This window comes from Gymnoscopelus braueri, assembly GCF_963280865.1.
Source record: "Gymnoscopelus braueri genome assembly, chromosome: 7".
In the NCBI taxonomy this organism is placed as follows: domain Eukaryota; kingdom Metazoa; phylum Chordata; class Actinopteri; order Myctophiformes; family Myctophidae; genus Gymnoscopelus; species Gymnoscopelus braueri.
In genome coordinates this window covers 21,853,592-21,874,122 of record NC_137608.1, presented here as the reverse complement: position 1 = coordinate 21,874,122, position 20,531 = coordinate 21,853,592, and the positions used below count along the sequence as shown (strand labels likewise).

The following is a 20,531-nucleotide window of genomic DNA, read 5'->3' as shown; positions in this document are numbered from 1 at the left end:
CTGGACTTAGCCGAATGCTGAATCGCAGGCTGCATCAGATCCAACTGAGCTAAGCCGAAGAACGCCACAAGTATAAAGTGTCCACAGTTGTTCCACGGTGCAAGGAATTGGATTGGACTGAAAGAAAAAGGGGACTGTTGTGAGACTCCGCTTCTGTTTTAGGTCTCTGGAAAGCCGACTAAACCCAAGGAATGACGGCAGGTCCCGGAAAATGTGGCAGGAGTGAATCGTGAAAATGGTAGATTGAAGCTTAAAAATAGCACTCAAGCATTCGGGAGTCAGCGGGCCCACACGTAAACTATTAATCTCTGATTGATTATTCAGATATTAAGCAGCCTCTTTGCATGCACTTCTCTTTGTGTGTTGATATATGCTTGTTTTTAAAGATTAGTGGGTAAGTTAACAAAACTTTAACACATTGTCTTACAGGTGTATTATGTAGAAAAGGATGGTCCTGAGACAAGGGCGTCAGGTTGTATTTGGGTCTTATTTAATTTCACAAACATAGAGTAGGCCTAGTCATATTTGAGTTTTCAAGTTTGAACAAATTGCTCAAATAATTGATGATATTGTTTTATATGATGTAGATGAGAAGTCCTGGGTGTGCTGGTTAATTTTCATGAATAATCTATTTTGCAGTATGACAGCTGTATTCCGCCAGCCTCTCTCTTCCTTAATCAGAAAATTCAGAGATACAGTTTTCATGAACCAAAAATGACATGAAATAACGTGGCTTCATTGGAATTTCTGCTTATTTTTAAATACATTGTCACCTAAAATAGAATATGTATAGCAGTGTCCCTGGCGTGAGACACAATGACTTGAAGACTGACGATCATTTGTTTGGAGTGAGAGGGTGTACCGTACTGTAATCTGTATATTTCACCTGTCAGTGCCTCTTGAGCACCGCGGGAATGTCTTGGACGCGACCCTGACCGCCTCTTTTAATGTACTAAAATTAATGACCTCTGATGCAGCCTCCATTTTTCCTCATGGTTGGAGTGAAGGAGGTTCTCCATATATGTCGACTTCCACGTATTTTCCATTTCACCATCATTGTTGACATTAAACCAACCATCACCCAGCTGGCTGGCCTCGTTCTCATGCTGTGCCTGGACGTAAAACCCATGCTGTCTCCCACTGCAGATTAGCTTCAGCCCCACTTGCGTCTCTTAAGAACATTGCTTCATAGGTGGTCTAACTGGCCTAGCTAGGGGCCCAACCTACCCCTTCTTTTGGGTCTTCCCCTGGGCCAGGCCTTTCTGTGCGGGCTTGGCCCAGAGCGTTTCGCTATCATGGAGATCCTGGGCATGGAACTGTTTGCCATTGGTGTTGTCATCATCCTTTTCATGGCAGTGCTCAAGCAGTTTGGCATCCTGGAGCCTATGTCGACCCGTGAAGGTAAGGGCCCTCTGGGCCCCCACCTCCTTTCCTGACTAACAGCTATGTGTTTATGTATGTGTCATGTAAGAGGTGGTTGAGCTCAGGATGACATATTAATTCATTGTTTCTTATATTAATTCATTGTATTACCAAACATACAAAGTTTTGAAATCACAGCAAACTTTTGATATTTAAATGACCTTCCTTCATCCCTCATTCATTCATTCATTCATTCATTATTGTTTTTTACTGAATAGTAGGGGGTACTAAGCACAAAAAATGGCCAAATCGTTACGCGGCGGATAAAAGCATGAAATTTGATACAGATGTCCCTTGGGTCATCCTAAAACATCCTAGAAGGGGTGCCCAAAAAAATCTTAAACACGAAGTGACTTATGGACAAAATTCAAAATGGCCACCTAAACTGTTGACCGTTGACTCAAAAGACACCAAAAGAATCTCCAAAAAGCATAAAATTTGGCACATATGTCCCTTGGGTTATCCTAAGACATCCTAGAAGGGGTGCCCAAAGGAATCTGAAACAGGAAGTGAGTTATTGACTAAATTGAAAATGGCCGCCTAGTGTTGTCGATTGACTCAAAAGACAACTAAAGAATCTCATAAAAGCATACAATTTGGCACACATGTCTTTTTGGTCATCCTAAGACATCCTAGAAGGGGTGCCCAAAGAAATCTTAAGCAGGAACTGAGTTATTGACAAAATTGAAAATGGCCGCCTACAGTGTTATCTATTGACTCAAAAGACAACTAAAGAATCTCATAAAAGCATACAATTTGGCATACATGTCCCTTGGGTCATCCCAAGACATCCCAGAAGGGGTGCCCAAAAAAATCTTAAACAGGAAGTGAGTCATTGACAAAATTGAAAATGACCGCCTACAGTGTTGTCGATTGACTCAAAAGACAACTAAAGAATCTCATAATGGCATACATGTCCCTTGGGTCATCCTAAGACATCCTAGAAGGGGTGCCTGAAATTATCTGAAACAGGAAGTGAGTTATTGACTAAATTGAAAATGCCTGTGTACAGTCTTGACAGATGATGCAAAAGACACTCATAAAAAATAATCTCATAAAAGCATGAAATTTGGTACAAATGTCCCTTGGGTGATCTGAATGCATCCTAAGGGGTGCCAAAAAAAGTTTGAATAGTCTCTCAATGGAAAACACTCCTCCCACACGGGCTGCACTGCTACAATATTCAAATCGAGCAGCCAATCTAGCATTTGGTCCAGAAGCCTGAAAGCTATGCAATCTCTACCATCTCCTGACAAATAAATTAAAGTCGCTGATTCGTGGACACCTTTATGGACACTCTTGCCAGAGGCTGCTTAAGTTTGTAGAGAACTCAAGTGTGGCTGCAAAGCTGAGCCCTTCTGTTCGAGAAAGTGTAGATGCCGGGATGCTGGGTTACCTTGCAGAGCATTATGCCAATGTGCTGGTAATTGCGAAATGGCACACATGAATACATGTAGTTACTAAACACTAATCACAAAAAAACAGTAATGATCAAGAAGAAAATACATGAGAAGATAGAGTGTAAAACAAGCAAGAAGATGTAGAGTGCAAAATAAATAAGATGCAGAGAGTAAAATAAGAATATGCAGAGTAAGATAAGATGCAGAGTAAAATAAATGAGAATATGCAGAGAGTTAGATAAATAAAGAAGATTCAAAGAGTACAATAAAAAAATTATGCAGAAAGTAAAATAAATAAGTGATGTAGAAATGAAAACAGAAGGTAGACTACAAAATACGGCAAGTTATGCACTGCATAACCTGTCGTATTGAGTCTGCATAATATGCAGACTGCCATGGTCAACTGTTTAAACAGCCATTTAGAATTTCTTCAACATGGTCCCTTCCTAAAAAGTTTAATAAACAAGCAAACAAATAAATAACCCCTTCTAGGATATATTAAGAAGCACTCAATGTACGTACCAAATTATACACTTTTATGACGTCCCCTTTTATGTTTTCTTTTGTGTCAACTGCTTTTAGGCGGTCACTTCCTGTTTAAAACCTTTTTGGGCACCCCTTGTAGGATGCGTTCAGATCACCCAAGGGACATTTGTACCACATTTCATGCTTTTATGAGATTCTGTAGGTATCTTGCATCATCTTTCAACACTGTAGACGGCCATTTTCAATTTAGTCAATAACTCACTTCCTGTTTCAGATTATTTTTGGCACCCCTTCTAGGATGTGTTAGGATGACCCAAGGGACATATGTGCCAAATTGTATACTTTTTGGAGATTCTATAGGCTTTTTGAGTCAATCGCCAACACTGTAGGCGGCCATTTTCAATTTAGTCAATAACTCACTTCCTGTTGAAGACTTTTTTGGGCACCCCTTCTAGGATGTCTTAGGATGACCCAAGGGACTTGTGTGACACATTTTATACTTTTTGGAGATTCTTTAGTTGTCTTTTGAGTCAATCGACAACACTAGGCGGCCATTTTCAATTTGGTCAATAACTCACTTCCTGTTTCAGATTTTTTTGGGCTCCCCTTCTAGGATGTCTTAGGATGACCCAAAGGACATGTGTGCCACATTTTATGCTTTTTGGAGATTATTTTGGTGTCTTTTGAGTCAACGGTCAACAGTTTAGGTGGCCATTTTGGATTTTGTCCATAACTCACTTCCTGTTTAAGATTTTTTTGGGCACCCCTTCTAGGATGTTTTAGGATGACCCAAGGGACATCTGTATCAAATTTCATGCTTTTATCCGCCGCGTAACGATTTTTCACTTAGTACCCTTGAGTTGTTATCTTATAACAACAAATCGTCATGGCACCTACTGCATGTACTTCATGATGATGGTGAAGTGGTTAGGTGGAGGGAGAAGCTTGTTTGTTGGTGGGCATTCAGATAGCGTGTGTGTTTGAGTGTGTACTGTTAAAGAAAAAAAGGGCGCCAGATATTTCTCTTTAAATGGTGTTGTTTGCTTTGATGAAGGTTTTAGGCCAAAGGCCAGCCAAGCCAGAGTGCCCTGTAGACACGGTGCCAAGGCAATTACAGTTGAAAGGCTCCAGGCGGTACATTAGTGCGTCTCATATGGTCAGGCATCATAAGCAAGCTATAAAACTCAACGGAACACCCGTAATGTGTTTTCATTATTCATCGCTCTCTCACTGTCTTCAATCTGCAGTTAGTTCCTCGGAAAGCAAACATCTCGCCATGTCTCTCTCTTTGTCACTTTCTCTGTGACACCCTTTCTCCCTGATTCTCTGCATCGCTGTCTCTACACACTCTCTCTCTCTCTCTCTCTCTCTCTCTCTCTCTCTCTCTCTCTCTCTCTCTCTCTCTCTCTCTCTCTCTCTCTCTCTCGCTCGTTTTCTCTCACTCCCTTCCTTTCTCTGTGGTCACTATTTCAGAGAGGCAGGGCCTACACCCAGGTTTAGCATTACTTCACATCAATTATACATGCTGTTATTGAACAGGCCTTCTCTGAGGCCGCCTAAATATGGAACCTGGAACCCTCCACCAGGACCCTGAAGGACGCTGGCCATCGCCTCTGTGCCTCTGTCTGTCTGTCTGTCTGTCTGTCTGTCTGTCTGTCTGTCTGTCTGTCTGTCTGTCTGTCTGTCTGTCTGTCTGTCTGTCTGTCTGTCTGACTGTCTGCCCGCCTCTCTCTCTCTCTCTTGCTACATAAGCAATAGTGACATTAAAGGCCTCTAGTTCTGCACCTGATGGACCTGATAAGCCTAAGGAGCATGTTCATTTTGACAGGGCGCCGTCTCTTGACCCTTGCTCCTGCTCTTGGGATCATGATGTTATCCGTTAACATCCAATACAAATAGGTGGCTCATCAGCCACACAATTTATGTCTCTAGTGCTGTACGAAACGTCCATTAACTTGACTCAACTCTTTGTTGTCTCTGTGACGTAAATCTAAAGTGACAGACTGTCTTTGATTGTTGCCATTGTTGCCTACTACTTTCATGCTCCGATGACAACATTGTGTAAAACCCTGCCCAGTCCTGCCTATTTTGGGATGATATTGATATTTCCTCATCCTGGAACTAGCCTTGCCTTGTAGAGCTCTATAAGCCTATTTTGGGTCTCTCTGATATCTGGTGTTTACTCTATTTCTATTTCTGTGTGTTGTTATTGTGAATAGTACCCATGTAGGGGATCAGAATTGTGTTATTTGTAGATGTATGCTGTCTGCTGTTTCTTTTTCTCACTCATTTCTTTGCTTGCTTATTCATTTAACAGATAGTTTAACTCATAGATCGGTTACTAATAAACATGTAGGCCTATGTAATTGTACTGTGAATAGTTTAATAAAACATTTGATGAAATATAGTGCATGACACTGAGTCACACAGTCACACAACCACAGTCTCATAACCTTGAGCCTCCATGATGAATGGATTCCATGTACTTTGAGACAGGCCGTTTCAACAACGCTCCATTAATTTCTACAGTGGACTTGTTGTTATGGTCTAGGATTAAGTTTCCCTTCTACAGTTGTAATTCTCAGTTTCAGTCAACTGGTGGTGAAAATGTATCCCCCCCATGTCTGACAAATAGTGTACGCTTGCCTTTCTTCTGTTGCTTTCCTCTTCCCCACTAGAGGTCAGCAGAGATAACACAAAAAAGAACCGAAAAAAGAAAAGAGACAGACAATGAAATGAGTCAAGTCATCAAGTGTCACAGTGCCCAGGGGATTTTCAGCTCAGTGTATTCGTATTAGTTTTTCACTGAGTGACAGTCCCAGTCAAGCAGCACGTTATTAAATCTGTGTTAACGGTCCCAGAAGAGACGAGAGCAATTAGAAAGTGGATCACAGAGCTAACTGGGAACATGGGATGCATGGCACCCATTCACCTATACAACCACCAACTCTGTGGTTCCTTAAAGGCAAATGTTACTCTGTGTGTCACTCACAATAGGAATAATGATGCGTAAAAGCCTTTAATTGCTTAAAGCACAATTTCTCAGCAAGCGGATCAGGTAGCCTACCCAAAATTAGTTTGCAGGTTCTTAGAGAGCCTGGGATAAAAAACTTCAATATGGGAATATGGTTTTATTTATTGGGTCCTGAAGTCATCGTCAATTAACTGTTCAGGTACCATAGACCAAAACCAGTTTAGAGCTATTGACTTCCAGTGCTGATATTCTGTACCCCGAAGTCCCTGGTTCTTTACTGAGTGTTTTAAATGGAACTGGGACAGAAGCAGGATTTCTTTGTGTCTGCAGTTCATTTAGGTTAATTAGCAGAAGAGAAAGATGTGAAGGGGAGGGATGAAATTCAGGAGGCAGCAGAAGATTAGTAATTCTTGCAAAAAGGTTGGTGCCTGCTTCCCCTCATCGCCAGAGATTTTTATCTATGAGTAAGATATATGTCGACCAACTGTAGCATTATACAAAATATATACATGCCTGGTGTCACGGTGCGTAATCCGATTGGATATTTCACAGATTCATCAGAGTCTTCATTCGTTTTATTGGTAGTATACAGTATTTTGGGGGGGATTATTTTGCTACTTTTTTCTTTTAGCTGTTTTCACAGCAATAATCTGATCCACTTTCATGACCTCGATCCAGCAGTCCATTGAGGTCGCAGCTGTCCGTCGTGGGGAATACCTTGAATGACGACTAACAAGACAAATTGAAGAGAGAATAAAACCGTCAAAAAAAAGAAGAAAGAGTAGCAGCGTGACAGAAAGAAAGTGGAGGGTGATTGACAGTGATTTACGCATCAAGTAGGGCTAGCAAAGACGAGTGCAAAGCCAGTCTGAGACAGGCAATGCAGGCGTGATGACTCCAAAGCTGGAGTGAGGGAGGTGGAGAGCAAAAAGGACCACAACCGAGTTGAGTGACAGGGAAGGAGAGATCAGAAAGAGATCAAAGTCAGGATGAGTTCAAGGTGGGAGACGGAAGGACTCCAGACTGTGGGGATCGTCTGTCTGTTGATCATGTTCCTCAAGCTTATGCACCTGCTGGGCCTCATTGACATCAAAAAAACGGGTGAGACAACCCCTGGGATGGAGTGAGAGAGAGAGAGAGAGAGAGAGAGAGAGAGAGAGAGAGAGAGAGAGAGAGAGAGAGAGAGAGAGAGAGAGGAAGAGAGAGAGAGAGGAGAGAGAGAGAGAGGAGAGAGAGAGAGAGAGAGAGAGAGAGAGAGAGAGAGAGAGAGAGAGAGAGAGAGAGAGAGAGAGATGGGAAAGAGGGGTAAAGCTTGTGTGTGTCAGAGTGGGACGTGTAAGCGGAGAGGGCTGGGATGGCAACCGAGTTGGAGGAGCAAGATTGATTTAGTATTTTTCAGGTTCTGGATAAATGATGATGTTTTTGCCATGATTTGACATGGTCGTATGTATACACACAAAGTTTAAAATAAGTCCTGCAGTTGGGGAGTTTATTGAAGTGTTCTGAATATTTGAGTTGATTGCAACACTGAAAAACCTGTCCACTCTGTGAACTATGAACAAGAGATTTTGAGGTTCAACTGAAATAGCAGAAATCAGGGAACCTCATGTTTAACTGCACCTACTGTATATGGGAATGTTAAAATCTGCTTGGTGTTAGAAAGGCAGAGAAAGTTTCAGAGCCATCATGATGGTTTGGAATGTGTGAACCATATAGCGTTATGTCCCACAGTTCAACTCCTGCTGTATTTATCTCCCTGGAAGTAACATGGACATAGTCTGTACGGTCTGTACTGTATGTCCTACACAGCAAAAATCCGGTGTTCATGTAACTCTGAAACTGTAAACAACTTTCAGAGTTACATGAACACTCCAGGTTTTTGCTGTTTGTGCAACCTAATGTTCCAAATGAACATGAGATGAAGGGTCTGCTGTGACTTCACGCTGCGTCCTGTCTTCACTATGCTTTTGGGTTCACATTAGACACCTATCCTATACATACATTCTGTTTCACTGCTCTGTTGGATGCTTTCTGAGAATAATAACACAATTCCTTTCCTCTCCGGACCACTCGCTGACCACCGATCCGTCCCAGTAACCGAACCAACCTAATTGTTTTCTTTGTTGTTGTTTTTCTTCTTCTCTCTCTCTCTCTCTCTCTCTCTCTCTCTCTCTCTCTCTCTCTCTCTCTCTCTCTCTCTCTCTCTCTCTCTCTCTCTCAATCTCTCTTTCTCTCTCCATCTCAATCTCTCTCTCTCTCTCTCTCTCTCTCTCTCTCTCTCTCTCTCTCTCTCTCTCTCACTTTCTCTCTTTCTCTGTCTATTGTCCTATCTTCGTCAATGCTGCTCTTCCTCCTCCTCTTCTCTGTCTAAAGATGGTGAGTATGGAGAATGTGAGATCTCCCTTCTTGGTGTTTTTCCCCCCTCTTCCTCTCCCAGTCATCCAATGCTTTCTCTTAGTGATGTGTGAACTGAAACCAATGGTGCCGCGACGTAAATTACCCCAATAATTTGCTTTACGATTACAGAAGAGAGCCTTTGAACTTTCAGTCAAGTTTTTATTTGCTCCATCGCAGCTGTAAGCAAATCAGATCTAGCTCTCATTTGGTGACAACTCCACTATAAAAGAAAGTATCCCCTCTTCTTTCAGTCCTGTTTTTCTCCTCCTTCCCTTCTAACTCTCTTGTCCCCGCTTACCTGCACCTATACTATATCCAATGCCTCTTTGATGTGTTCTCCCTTCTCCTCCCTCCCTCCCTCCAAGTTGGCCTGCATATATGCACTTATCCTCGACCCCCACCCTGCCTCTTTTTTTCTCTTGAACTCTCCCTCCTTCCACCTTTTCCCTATTTCTCTGTCTCTGTCTCTCTGTCTCTCTGTCTCTCTCTCTGTCCGTCCGTCCATCCATCCATATATCTCTCTCTCTCTCTCTCTCTCTCTCTCTCTCTCTCTCTCTCTCTCTCTCTCTCTCTCTCTCTCTCTCTCTCTCTCCCATGCACAGACAGTAGTGACATTGACTTGGAGTTGTCCACGGTGCGTCACCAGCCTGAGGGACTGGACCAGCTGCAGGCTCAGACCAAGTTCACCAAGAAGGAGCTGCAGTCTCTCTACCGGGGCTTTAAAAATGTATGTCAGGCCATGAAGTGGTCTATGGATGAGAACTGAGACTGAGTTTTAATAATTGCTTTTATTTGTTTGTTTGTTTGTTTATATACCTAAAATGTTCCAATACAGACCCTCCCATCTCTCTCTCTTGCAGGAGTGTCCCAGTGGCTTGGTTGATGAGGAGACATTCAAGTCCATCTATTCTCAGTTCTTTCCCCAAGGAGGTTAGGAGATTTAACAATCTCTTCCCTCATATCCTCTCACCCTCCCTTGTTCTTACACACACCATTAATGGATGCTTCGGGGGGGGGGGGGGGGGGGGGGGAGTAAATTGTGAATTATTTGATGGTCAATCCTGTTATTTTTCTTATGTTTGTCTTTTGTCCCTTGTCACTCTCCGTCCCACTCTCCTCTCAACTGCTGTGGCACAGATGCGACAACCTACGCTCATTTCCTATTCAACGCATTTGACATGGACAGAAATGGCTCAATCCGCTTTGAGGACTTTGTCATTGGTCTGTCTGTGCTGCTGAGGGGCACCGTCACCGAGAAACTCAACTGGGCCTTTAACTTGTATGACATCAATAAGGATGGATACATCACCAAAGAGGTGCATGTTGTTTATCATAATTTATAATCCAACGCACAACAGTGTCGCTTGTCAAAGAGTACTGATCTTCAAACTAACAATGCGGCAATATGACGTGTTGTTACAGTAGCTTGCAGATCATGTCTTTTCAGCAAGCGACACCATCCTACTACGGAGTATATTAGGCTATTAGACGATTTTTTTTCGTTTTGTTTGGATGGATAATTTGCTTTGTTGTTATTACAGATATCTGAGGTCCTTTTTCCAGTTTTAATAATAATGATAGTTATAATCATTTATATAGCACTTTTCAAAAACAAGAGGTTAAAAGGTGCTGAACATGAAAATATTAGTATTTACTATATGTAAGCAGTGCGTCAAATATATTGAAATACAGAAAAAGGACCTTTCTAGTCCTGTTTTTGGCCATAAACCAGGATGGAAGGTCAATTAGTCCATAAACCAGGTTTGGAAGGCCAATGATATACAGTACCACTGTAAACCACTGCTATGTAGAAGTTTAAAAAAAAGCTATTCACACACAGAAGCATTAAATGTCCACTTCTCCTTTCTCAGGAAATGCTGGCAATAATGAAGTCAATCTACGACATGATGGGAAGGTACACTTACCCCTGTGTGCGAGATGATGATCCTTCCGAACACGTCGACAAGTTCTTTCAGGTTGCACACACGTGAAGACACATGCACACCCATTCATATTGTTTGTTTTCCACTCTGCTCTAATGAATGTCACATAGAATGTCAGACAGAAGAGGTCTGACTCATGCATCCTGTCTTTCCATTGTTCCTTTCCTTTCCTACCCGTAGAAGATGGACCGAAACAGAGATGGCGTGGTGACCATTGAAGAGTTCATTGAAACATGTCAGAAGGTAACTCATCTTGCACACACAGACAGAAAATAACAGGCATTAACGGCACAAAAGTCATTGCACAAGAGATTAATTCACCCAGAGTAACATAATTGTCACTGGTTCAGCAGGTGGTGACTATGATAATGGACATGCAGGTAGATATAGAGCATCGCAGTTCCCGCCCCTTCCGGGTTCCACCGCAAAATACTCAATGCATTTTTCCAAAAATATTTATATCAATTAATTTAAGCCTAGAATCAAGCCAATAAAACATGACCATCATCATGACCATAAAACGTTTGATTCTGTGATTTTTTTTTGTTGAAAACGGCAAAACAAAGGGTATTTATTAAATATAGTATATCATATAATTAAATATAAAATAAAATAAAATCACAGAAAGAAACATTTTATGGTCATGATGATGGTCATGTTTTATTGGCTTGATTCTAGGCTTAAATTAATTGATATAAATATTTTTGGAAATGTCAATGGGAAAAATGCATTGAGTTTTTCCTTCCGGCACCAGGAAAAACCAGGAAGTGGGCGGGAACTGCGATGCTCTATAGGTTGAGTTCAACTTCAACCACTTACTGTAATATTTGTAATAATTGTTTTTCAGTTGACCATGCTCTGCATAAACAAACTAAGTATAGAGACACAATAGACTACCATGCAAAGATCAGAAAATTGCCAAAGACATGGAAAACCAGATTACTTCCTTGATCTTTGACCACCAAATAGATATTGATTTAGAGATCTATATGACGTGCCATGGCCTTGTGTTACGTGTTGTGATACAGTGTTGAGACTAGTGGAGATAGTGACATAAATGCATGTATGTCCATATCTCCCTTGGCCAAGGGATTCTACTCTGGCTGAACGATAGATATTTAGTTTTCCATTCCCAGAATCAAATCCAGCTGGTTACATTATGTACCCTGTCCCTGACCCATATTGGGTTTCCTGGTGGGTGGAGGACACAGGAGGAAGAATGTATGTACAGTATATGTACAAACTTATTGCATAGTATATGTAGCAAAGTACCCTAATAAACCCAATATCTCCCTCAATCTTTTTTCCTCTTCCCCATTATGTTGATGGTTGTATAAAATAATGTTATTTTAAAAGAAATTTGATTGGTATTTGGGTCCACCTAAAATGAAAATGTAGGATTCTTCAAAAGCATCATGTACGGATTTCTTTTCATAGACGGTTATTGCATACAATAAAGCAAATATTGAATCAATACCTTTGTCCATATTTGAAATGTATACACTAAAAAATACCAAAGGTATGTATAGGCATGTCATTATTAAAGTAAGGAGACAGGAAATATGAGTTATATATACAATACGCTACATCTTATCATAAAAGTGGGTTATTTGTCTGTTCACTTCACCCTTTGATGTCACCAGCACCTAACCAGGTACCAGGTAACTAGTACGGCCAGCACTTCAATACAATGGGGCCCTATTGGTGTAAATGTATGAAGAGAAGAACACAAACCATAGATTACACATACATTTTGTCCCTGGCAAAAATCTGACATCGTCCGACCATTCGGTCCTAAACTTGGCATGTGTGTCTCATAACCCCGAGGTGTGTCCTTCTGTCAACTGCAACCTCCCCCCAGAGGACTTAAAAGCACTGTTTATGTGATGGTTGCACATGCTGCCAAAATGAATCTTCAGTTGTGGGTAGTTGAGAGGCAGGCATGTGCGAGGTGTTTAGCAGTGCATATGTTACAGTATGATTGGAGAACCAGTATGATTGAAGAAAGCGCGCTCGTTTTTACCACCCACCCAGCACTAGAGGGAGCCACAAGCCAGGCTTGTGCACAAACATATATGGCCACACACACACACACACACAGTCACACACACACACACACACACACACACACACACACACACACACACACACACACACACACACACACACACACACACACGCACACACGCGCACGCGCTCATGCTTTTTTTGGTTTATTGAAAGCAGGACTGTTTAGATACTTTTATTGTGTTCTGGCTTTTGTTTTACTTTCTCCCTGACACACACACACACACACACACACACACACACACACACACACACACACACACACACACACACACACAGTGATCCATGAAAAGAACTATTCTGTCCCTATCGGTTTACAAATCAAACGGCGCTGAGTCGACTAGTGGAGCGTCGGCCGGTCAGCGCGGGCACTCGCGCCTCGAGGCGCGAGGGCGCGCTTCCTCGGCCTCAAGCTCCACTAAATCGGCGCGCCTCCGTCATGGACAAGCGTGTGCGTGTGAACGCGTGTTCAGCGTTCCCCTCATAGATATTATGGTTCCCCTAGCGTAGCTTCCTGGTTGCTATGTGGGGGGGAACAACAAAAGACAGGTCCGCTCGGCGCATCAAAGCCCCGCCTCTCCGCGTTCTCCTTCTCCTCCTCGGAGGAGGAGGAGAAGGAGAGAAGGAGAGGACGGGACGGTTTATTACGCGAGGAGGAGGAGGAGGAGGAGGCTCCTCTTCCTCGCGAGCCTCGCCTAATAAACCCACGCCTCGCAGCGCCGCGTCCTCCTTCTCCTCCTCGCGAGCCTCGCTAATAAACCCTGTCTCGAAAAGCCCCGCCTCGCCCCGAAGGAGCCCCGTGCCTAAAAACGAGCGCTCTGTCTTCAATCGTACTGGTTCTCCAAACGTACTGTGACACATACACTCACCCAGAGTGGTACACTAAACCCATTTCTCATTCTTCTTGTGGCCATACAAAATGTGTAGGAGGGTGTAACCTCTTACTACAGGCAATGGCTCAAGATTTGTTGCCAACCTAAAGCGACTTAGGCCTTTTAGTTCCTGTTTGTTTGCTATTTAAAAAACAAAACTGTTCCGCATATCATAGCTCCTGAAGGCATGACAAACTGGAAAGCACTGGCACAAGGATTTCCCCAGCTTTTTGAAGATTGTATTGATTGGCACAAACCTCTCTTTGCCTGTACAGTATGGCCTTTGTGCATTAGGGCGGAAGCTGAGCCTTGCTACAACTTTCATAATACAAGAGTAACACAAAGATGTCAGCCACAAGTGTCATCACAAACGATGACACTTGTGGAAACAACCTTGGAAACACAAATAATTTGTTTCCTCTTCCGATAGCAGTGAAAAGATTTTGAGAACATGTTCTGAAAGTTTGAAACTCTGTTTCATTCAGGCTCTGACGTAATGCCATACCATCTATAATGTATGCAGAAGTTCCTATTGCCTAGGTCAGATTTGGAGGGTTTTCTCATCCTTGGGGGTGAGACATATCTGGCGTTAGTCCTTGTGTAATGTACAAATTGTATTTGTTGCAATTGTTCTTATATTATTGCTTACAAACAGAACTATTAAAATAAAACATTTCATGATATGACTTGTATGACTAATTCGGAGGAAAGCAGTGAACATAAATATATCTATCTACTCTTGATTGTCCCATGGCAAAATGCTTCTACAACTACCCATACAGTACACTTACTTAAAATACAGTAATCTACTCTCCCCAATCACTGGATGTCCCAAAGGTGGCACTACTGGACATCACTGGTGGGGGATGACATGTTTACTATTTGCTTGTTCATTCATATATTCACTCTGCATTATATAGACTGTACACTGTTCACTCATTCACTCAATCAGTGAGCCAGTGCAGATATTTAGGGTCAGTAGCTCAGTATTTGGTTCTTGACTCTGTACCTCTCCTGTTTTTATTCTCACTGTTGTTGCGGCTATGACACCTCTACACTGTTTTTCAGCACCGATATTGCACTATATGTATTTTTGAACAGTCCGGTCTATTTTCAAAGTCAATCAGTTAAATTACATGCCATCAATACAAGTTAAAATAATGATAATAACAAAATAAAATACAATACAATAATTTAACATAATAGAGGCAGTAATCATAATGATTGATTCTGTCAGAAGCTTTTCTTTGTAGCTTTTTGAAACAAGAAGTCCTCAAAGAGCAACGTCTTGTACATGCGAGCTTGCATTTTTAAACTGCTGTAGCACTCAGCTCCAAAAAGCTCACAAGAATGCCATCTCCTAACTTGTCATTATGTCACAGAGTGCTGAAGCCTCATTACACGTTGACATGCTCTGTGCATCGTCCTCACTTATGCCGTGGAGTGTCAGTATGATGTGACAATTAATGCATACAGCTTTAGCTGCAGACGCAAGAGCAGACCAGCCCAGCGGGTGAGAATCTTGTTTTTCAGGTACAGAGGCATGAGGCTGGAATTGGGGGGGGGGGTGTAGTTTATTGACGTGGTCAGGGGTTTTGTGCCAGGTGCCAGGGGTTTTGTGCCTACTTTTATGATAAGATAAGATATTTTGGACTCATAAATTACATTTTGGGTGATTGATCTCCTTACTTTGATTGTGTCAGATAAATACATGTATACTTTTTGGATTTAAAATTTCCATTCAATTTCTGCCTATAATTAATTCACATATGTTACTAATTCTAATACAAAGACCTCATTACAATAGTTTCACAGTCACTTTTCACAGTGGCTTCACTAATAAAAGTTACATACTGTGGTAAACTCAGACAAAACATGAACAATTTGCACTTAATTTGTCCAGGGTTCTAAACTGTTGACCTCGCTCTTTTTTTTTCAGGACGAGAACATCATGAACTCCATGCAGCTCTTTGAGAATGTTATCTAGACCCAGGCAGAATACTCAGTACAATTGTTTTTTAATCCCTATCTGTCTTTGTTACACACATTCCAACGCATACAGAAGATACAGAGACCCAAGCAGCCACACACATATAGTCTCTTAACTGAACAATACTAATTGATCCAGGAATATACTGTATGCTGGAAACTACACAGGTTTTCGTACAGAACTCCTTCACCTTCACCTGTCTTGCCACTGCTATTGGATACTAATGGGGGACTGCAGGAGACTTCTTGGACAAACAGAACAGGAGTGTGAGGAGAGGAGAGACTCAATATCCACTGCCCTAAGGACGATCTTATAAAACACATAATACATGCATCTTACTTTAATACACACTTCTGTTTCACCCCCCCCCCCACACACACACACACACACACACACACACACACACACACACACACACACACACACACACACACACACACACTGACAATGATCCCTCTGACTTCACAACAAACACACAGACACATACTGTATAGTTGCACTGAATGCACTGAACTAAGTTGATGCTGATCATCACCAAAACCACAGCAACAACAAAAAAAATAAAATAAAAGAAAATGAACTGAAGCATGTTTGTCAGCAAATATGTGATGTGGAATTAGCTTGCACTAAGATTTGATCTCTATGTATTATATGCGCCTAAAACCAAGGCATTGTAAGATAGCATCTAAGGCCTGATTTATACTTGGTTGCGTGCGGGTTTCGCTAACCGAAAATAGCCCATCTGCATTTACTATTTTTGGTGCGCGAAACCCACACACAGTCCATATAAATCAGGCGTAATACACCACTGATGGAAGCCAGTGTGTATGTGTATATATGTATAGATAATACGACTTCATATCCAGAGTTGTAATGCTCACATCTGTGCAGCACAAGGGTTATGGTGTAGGAACAGATACAATTGTATCTGTTACTGCGCTCTATATGTTAATCAATTAAAATGTAACTGTGATCTTCATGTTCTCTTCACTGAATTTACGTAAATGGATTCTACAGCTATTACTCTTTGCTTTTTTTTATTTCCCTAAGTCTTAAAAGCAAGATTTCTGTTTGGAACACTGGAGTTTCTGTGCTTGATAGTGAAGGAATAAAAGGAGTGTTAGAAAAGTGTGTTGATAGGCTGAATAAAGCCATCATCTTGGTCTCCAGTTTCAAAGAGCATGCTGACTGTCAGTGCCATGGTATAATGTACAGTACAGTAGGATCTTTGTGATGTGGGATGATTAAAGATAATCTCTACAGCTGTGACTTCTCCTCTTAATTCCAGACTAATGAGTCACTTTACATGGTATTCTTGAATATGCAGACGAAGATGGCGGGGCAACATATCTGACTAATGTAGGGGAAAAGGGTGGGAGATTTCACCCTCGGCTTGTCTATGTCAGTCACAATATTCAATTTAACCTAATTCGGAGTGGATTTGTTCAGTGTCTGTATGCAACAATGATTTAAAAAAGAAGTGCTTAACAGTTGCTTAACAACCTGGTGAAAGAGCCTTGTGCAAATAGGACTCCAGCACTCTGTCTATATGCATGGTGTTGTGCGTGTGACATTGTACCTTAAAAGCAGATGTGCCAGTATAGGATGTAGCCTGTGGCTGTGTGTTGTTCAACCCAACTCTCCACCAGCGTCAACTTCAATTGTCACAGCACAAAGTGTGGGTGAAATTATATTCTGTATAAGCTTCCGCAAATTGCAGGTAAAATGATAATCATACGAAAAAGTTAAATGTCAAATAACAAAATGGTATGAAATATGCATAAGGTACCCTACAAATCAGGCAATATCCCAGTCTCTTATCAAGTGCAAGTAAAGGACGTCACCCTGACCTGCAGCCCCATCTTTACTGCATAATCAGTGTTAAAGGAGTAGTTCACCCAAAAAATTACTTATTTTCTATCAATTACACACCCCATGAAGCATTGAATTCATTGAGATTTTTTTTGGTTTTTGTTTCATTCCTAAGCCAATAATTTGATTACCAGCTGAAAGATGCTAATGTATTCGATAGGAGACGGAGTCTCTTTGAGTCTCCTACCGGAAATACACCTGGTTATCAAATTATTGGCTCAGGAATACGTCAAAAACTAAAGGATCTCCATGAATTCAAGGCTGGGGTGTGTAATTGATAGAAAATAGACATTTTTTGGGTGAAGTACTCCTTTAAGTTGGCTATGTCATAACAAGGTTTCATAACATATGTCATAACAATACGTTTTTCAACATTTTTCTGAAAAGGGTGTGGGTCGTTTCAAGGCACAACTGTACTTTGCATGCACGTGCGGGTGTGTGTCTTTGGTATTTGAATCCTCAAAATACATGTCTTCTTTTTATATTTATATTTGCAAGCATTATGTAGTTTGCTTTGATTAATTGTTTATTTCACATTCACATGACAGTTTACAAAACTGAAATATGTGATATCCCATTTAAAGTATTCACAAGCTAAAAGATAAAAACACAATTGTGTTTGTATGTTTTATCATGTGGATAGCCTACATTTAAAATGTACATCATAAGCTGGCTTAAAAATCAATCAATCAATCAATCAATCCATCCATCCATCCATCCATCCATCCATCCATCCATCCATACGTACATACGTAGATTACGTACATACGTACATAGTTACATACATACATACATACATACATACATACATACATACATACATACATATACACACAGACATACATACATAAAAATAAAATAAAAAACTACAGGAATGGGGTGTGTGATTTTCTAGGCTATCAGTTCAAATTTTGGGAAGTTGAATAGCCTACTACTTCAGGCTTTTGCCGCATGATCAAATCTGTGGTCTACCTGAACTGCTGAACCTTTATTACTAGGCTACTACAAGGAGAAGTGACTTTGAATGTAGGTCAATTAAATAATCGTAGTACAAACAAATAACCGTTAGAGTGCAGTGTTCGCCCCTTTCACGACCTTAAGCACCGTCGAGCAGCTGCGAGCACATAAACTAAAGACAGTTTTACTCAATAATAAACATTTGGGATTTCAGGGAGAATTGAATGACCACAGAGGCAGAGAGGTGAATAAGACAGATGTGGTTTATGAAAGTAAAGCGAACAATCATGATGGTGGTGATGATTTTGTAACATGTTCGCCGAACAGCCTCAGGTCCTGTTACAAAATGTATCACTACCAACAATAGTGAACGTACTGCGCGCGACACTGTCGTAGGGTGAAGAACCATTGGCTCCAGAGAGATACGTAACGGGTTTACATGCAGCCCGATTGGTTAAAACTCCATCCCAGAAGGCGGGGCGCGAGGTACAGATCAGCGTTGCCAGGTCTGCTTATTGTAAGCTACTTTGGGCTTGTTTTTCTGTAAAGTCGCTTTGCGTAGTTGTGTTTTTTTTTTGGGCTCGTTTCTAAAGTGTAGTCACTTATTTTGGGCTTGCTTTCTAATTTTGTTTAAACCAGTGGTTCTAAAATATTTTCTTGTCATGTCAAAGACCCACCACAAATTAAAATGTAATTAATTATCCAAGAACCCCCATCTGAAAATAATTTGTGCCAGGGACCCATACAATATTTGTGTTGTTAAAATTAAATGTTTCAAACATATTCTACATTTTCCACTTTTTTCCAAGATGTTTGTTGTTGAAAATAACAAGCTTTGTGAGCTTGTAGATTGGCTATTTTCAAAAAGCCGAGGTTATATATCGCTTCTTTTGGGCTTGTTTTCATAGACCTGGTTGCTTATTTCTCTCACACAATCCGGCAACACTGGTACAGCTCTGACGTCAAGGGTCAGTGTGAGCATGCGTGATGATGAGCTAGTCAACCCCGTGGCTGAGTGTATGAAAGGCAAAATCTCTCCCATGGACACACAGCATTTTACCGTCCATACACTGTACTGTATGCCGAAACAAGCCGTGGTGTGAAGGTATCGGTCATTCTACACGGCTTCGTTTTTAACTCGGACCTCTTTCAGACCGTATCGGTGCCCCCAGCGCCATCATCAGCACCATCTCCTCTCCGACAACACCGACCAACAACAACGTTAGCTGTGTGAGAGGGGGACGTGGATTCTGTCGATCCCTCATTTCCTCAGACAGGTGAGTCTGTATTTTGGTGATTTTTCCATCGTATGTAACCATTGTCATGTGGCTGTTATGAAACAGACGCAACAGCGTGTGTATAGCAGCGGCACACAGTAGGTGGATCAGACATCAGACAGCGTGTGAAAAAGAGGAACAGAGATGAGAGAGAGGTACATTCCTGGACAGGAATTAGTGGGCCATATGTCGCCTGGATGATGATGCTCTGTGGAGAACAGAGAGGGTTAAGATTATCTATTCTATAGTCTCTTTTCTGTTTTAGCACGTGATGTTGAAAACAACCTCACACACACACACACACACACACACACACACACACACACACACACTAGGGAATGTGGAGGACATCGGTTTCAAGGTCTAGACCTTTATTTCCGTGTACTTAATCATTTCATAAAGACTTGGACAGCTTAGCTAACCAACGCAGCACAATGCTCCACATAACGAGGTCTGTCATAAGTGTTCATATTTCAGAGTAGAGGGACACTAGATGGATGGATAGATAGATGAATGAATGGATGGATGGATGGATGGATGGATGGCTGTATGTATAAATAGATAGAGGAAATAGATAGGGGAAATTCAGGTGTTGCAGCAACAGCAATAATCATGATGAAACACAGAACGGGTATGGTGCCTTAGAGATACAAATGAAGATGAACTAGATAGGAGCGTTCAGCGGAGCGCATAACTGTACCAGGCTGGGTTGCCTGCCTAGCCAGGTCTGTGGAAGTGTGGGTTGCAGCCACCAGGACCAGAGGAAGCTACAGGGGAAATGCGATTTTAATATGACATATGGTGCAACTGTTTGCATTTTTGGTGCGCCCATGGGCAGAATCGAAAGTGCTTGGAGGATGGAGGTGCTCCTCAG

General features: G+C 41.6%; 2 protein-coding genes across 3 annotated transcripts in view; both read left to right on the top strand.

Moving 5' to 3' along the window:
* The window catches only part of kcnip3b (Kv channel interacting protein 3b, calsenilin), a 44,070-nt gene extending 28,077 nt beyond the window's left edge, over window positions 1–15,993 (top strand). The window contains exons 2-7 of the mRNA XM_080432611.1: window positions 9,286–9,406; window positions 9,540–9,609; window positions 9,817–9,995; window positions 10,551–10,655; window positions 10,803–10,865; window positions 15,501–15,993. Of these exons, the coding sequence (XP_080288737.1) occupies window positions 9,286–9,406; window positions 9,540–9,609; window positions 9,817–9,995; window positions 10,551–10,655; window positions 10,803–10,865; window positions 15,501–15,548 (586 nt within the window). The 3' untranslated portion in view covers window positions 15,549–15,993. The remainder of the gene's footprint in view (window positions 1–9,285; window positions 9,407–9,539; window positions 9,610–9,816; window positions 9,996–10,550; window positions 10,656–10,802; window positions 10,866–15,500) is intronic.
* A 3,391-nt stretch (window positions 15,994–19,384) lies between these two features.
* Window positions 19,385–20,531, top strand: part of slc23a2 (solute carrier family 23 member 2) — a 53,390-nt gene continuing 52,243 nt past the window's right edge. For both annotated transcript variants that reach the window (XM_080434063.1, XM_080434062.1), the window contains exon 1: window positions 19,385–19,657. The gene's annotated coding sequence lies outside the window, so the exon portion shown is untranslated. The remainder of the gene's footprint in view (window positions 19,658–20,531) is intronic.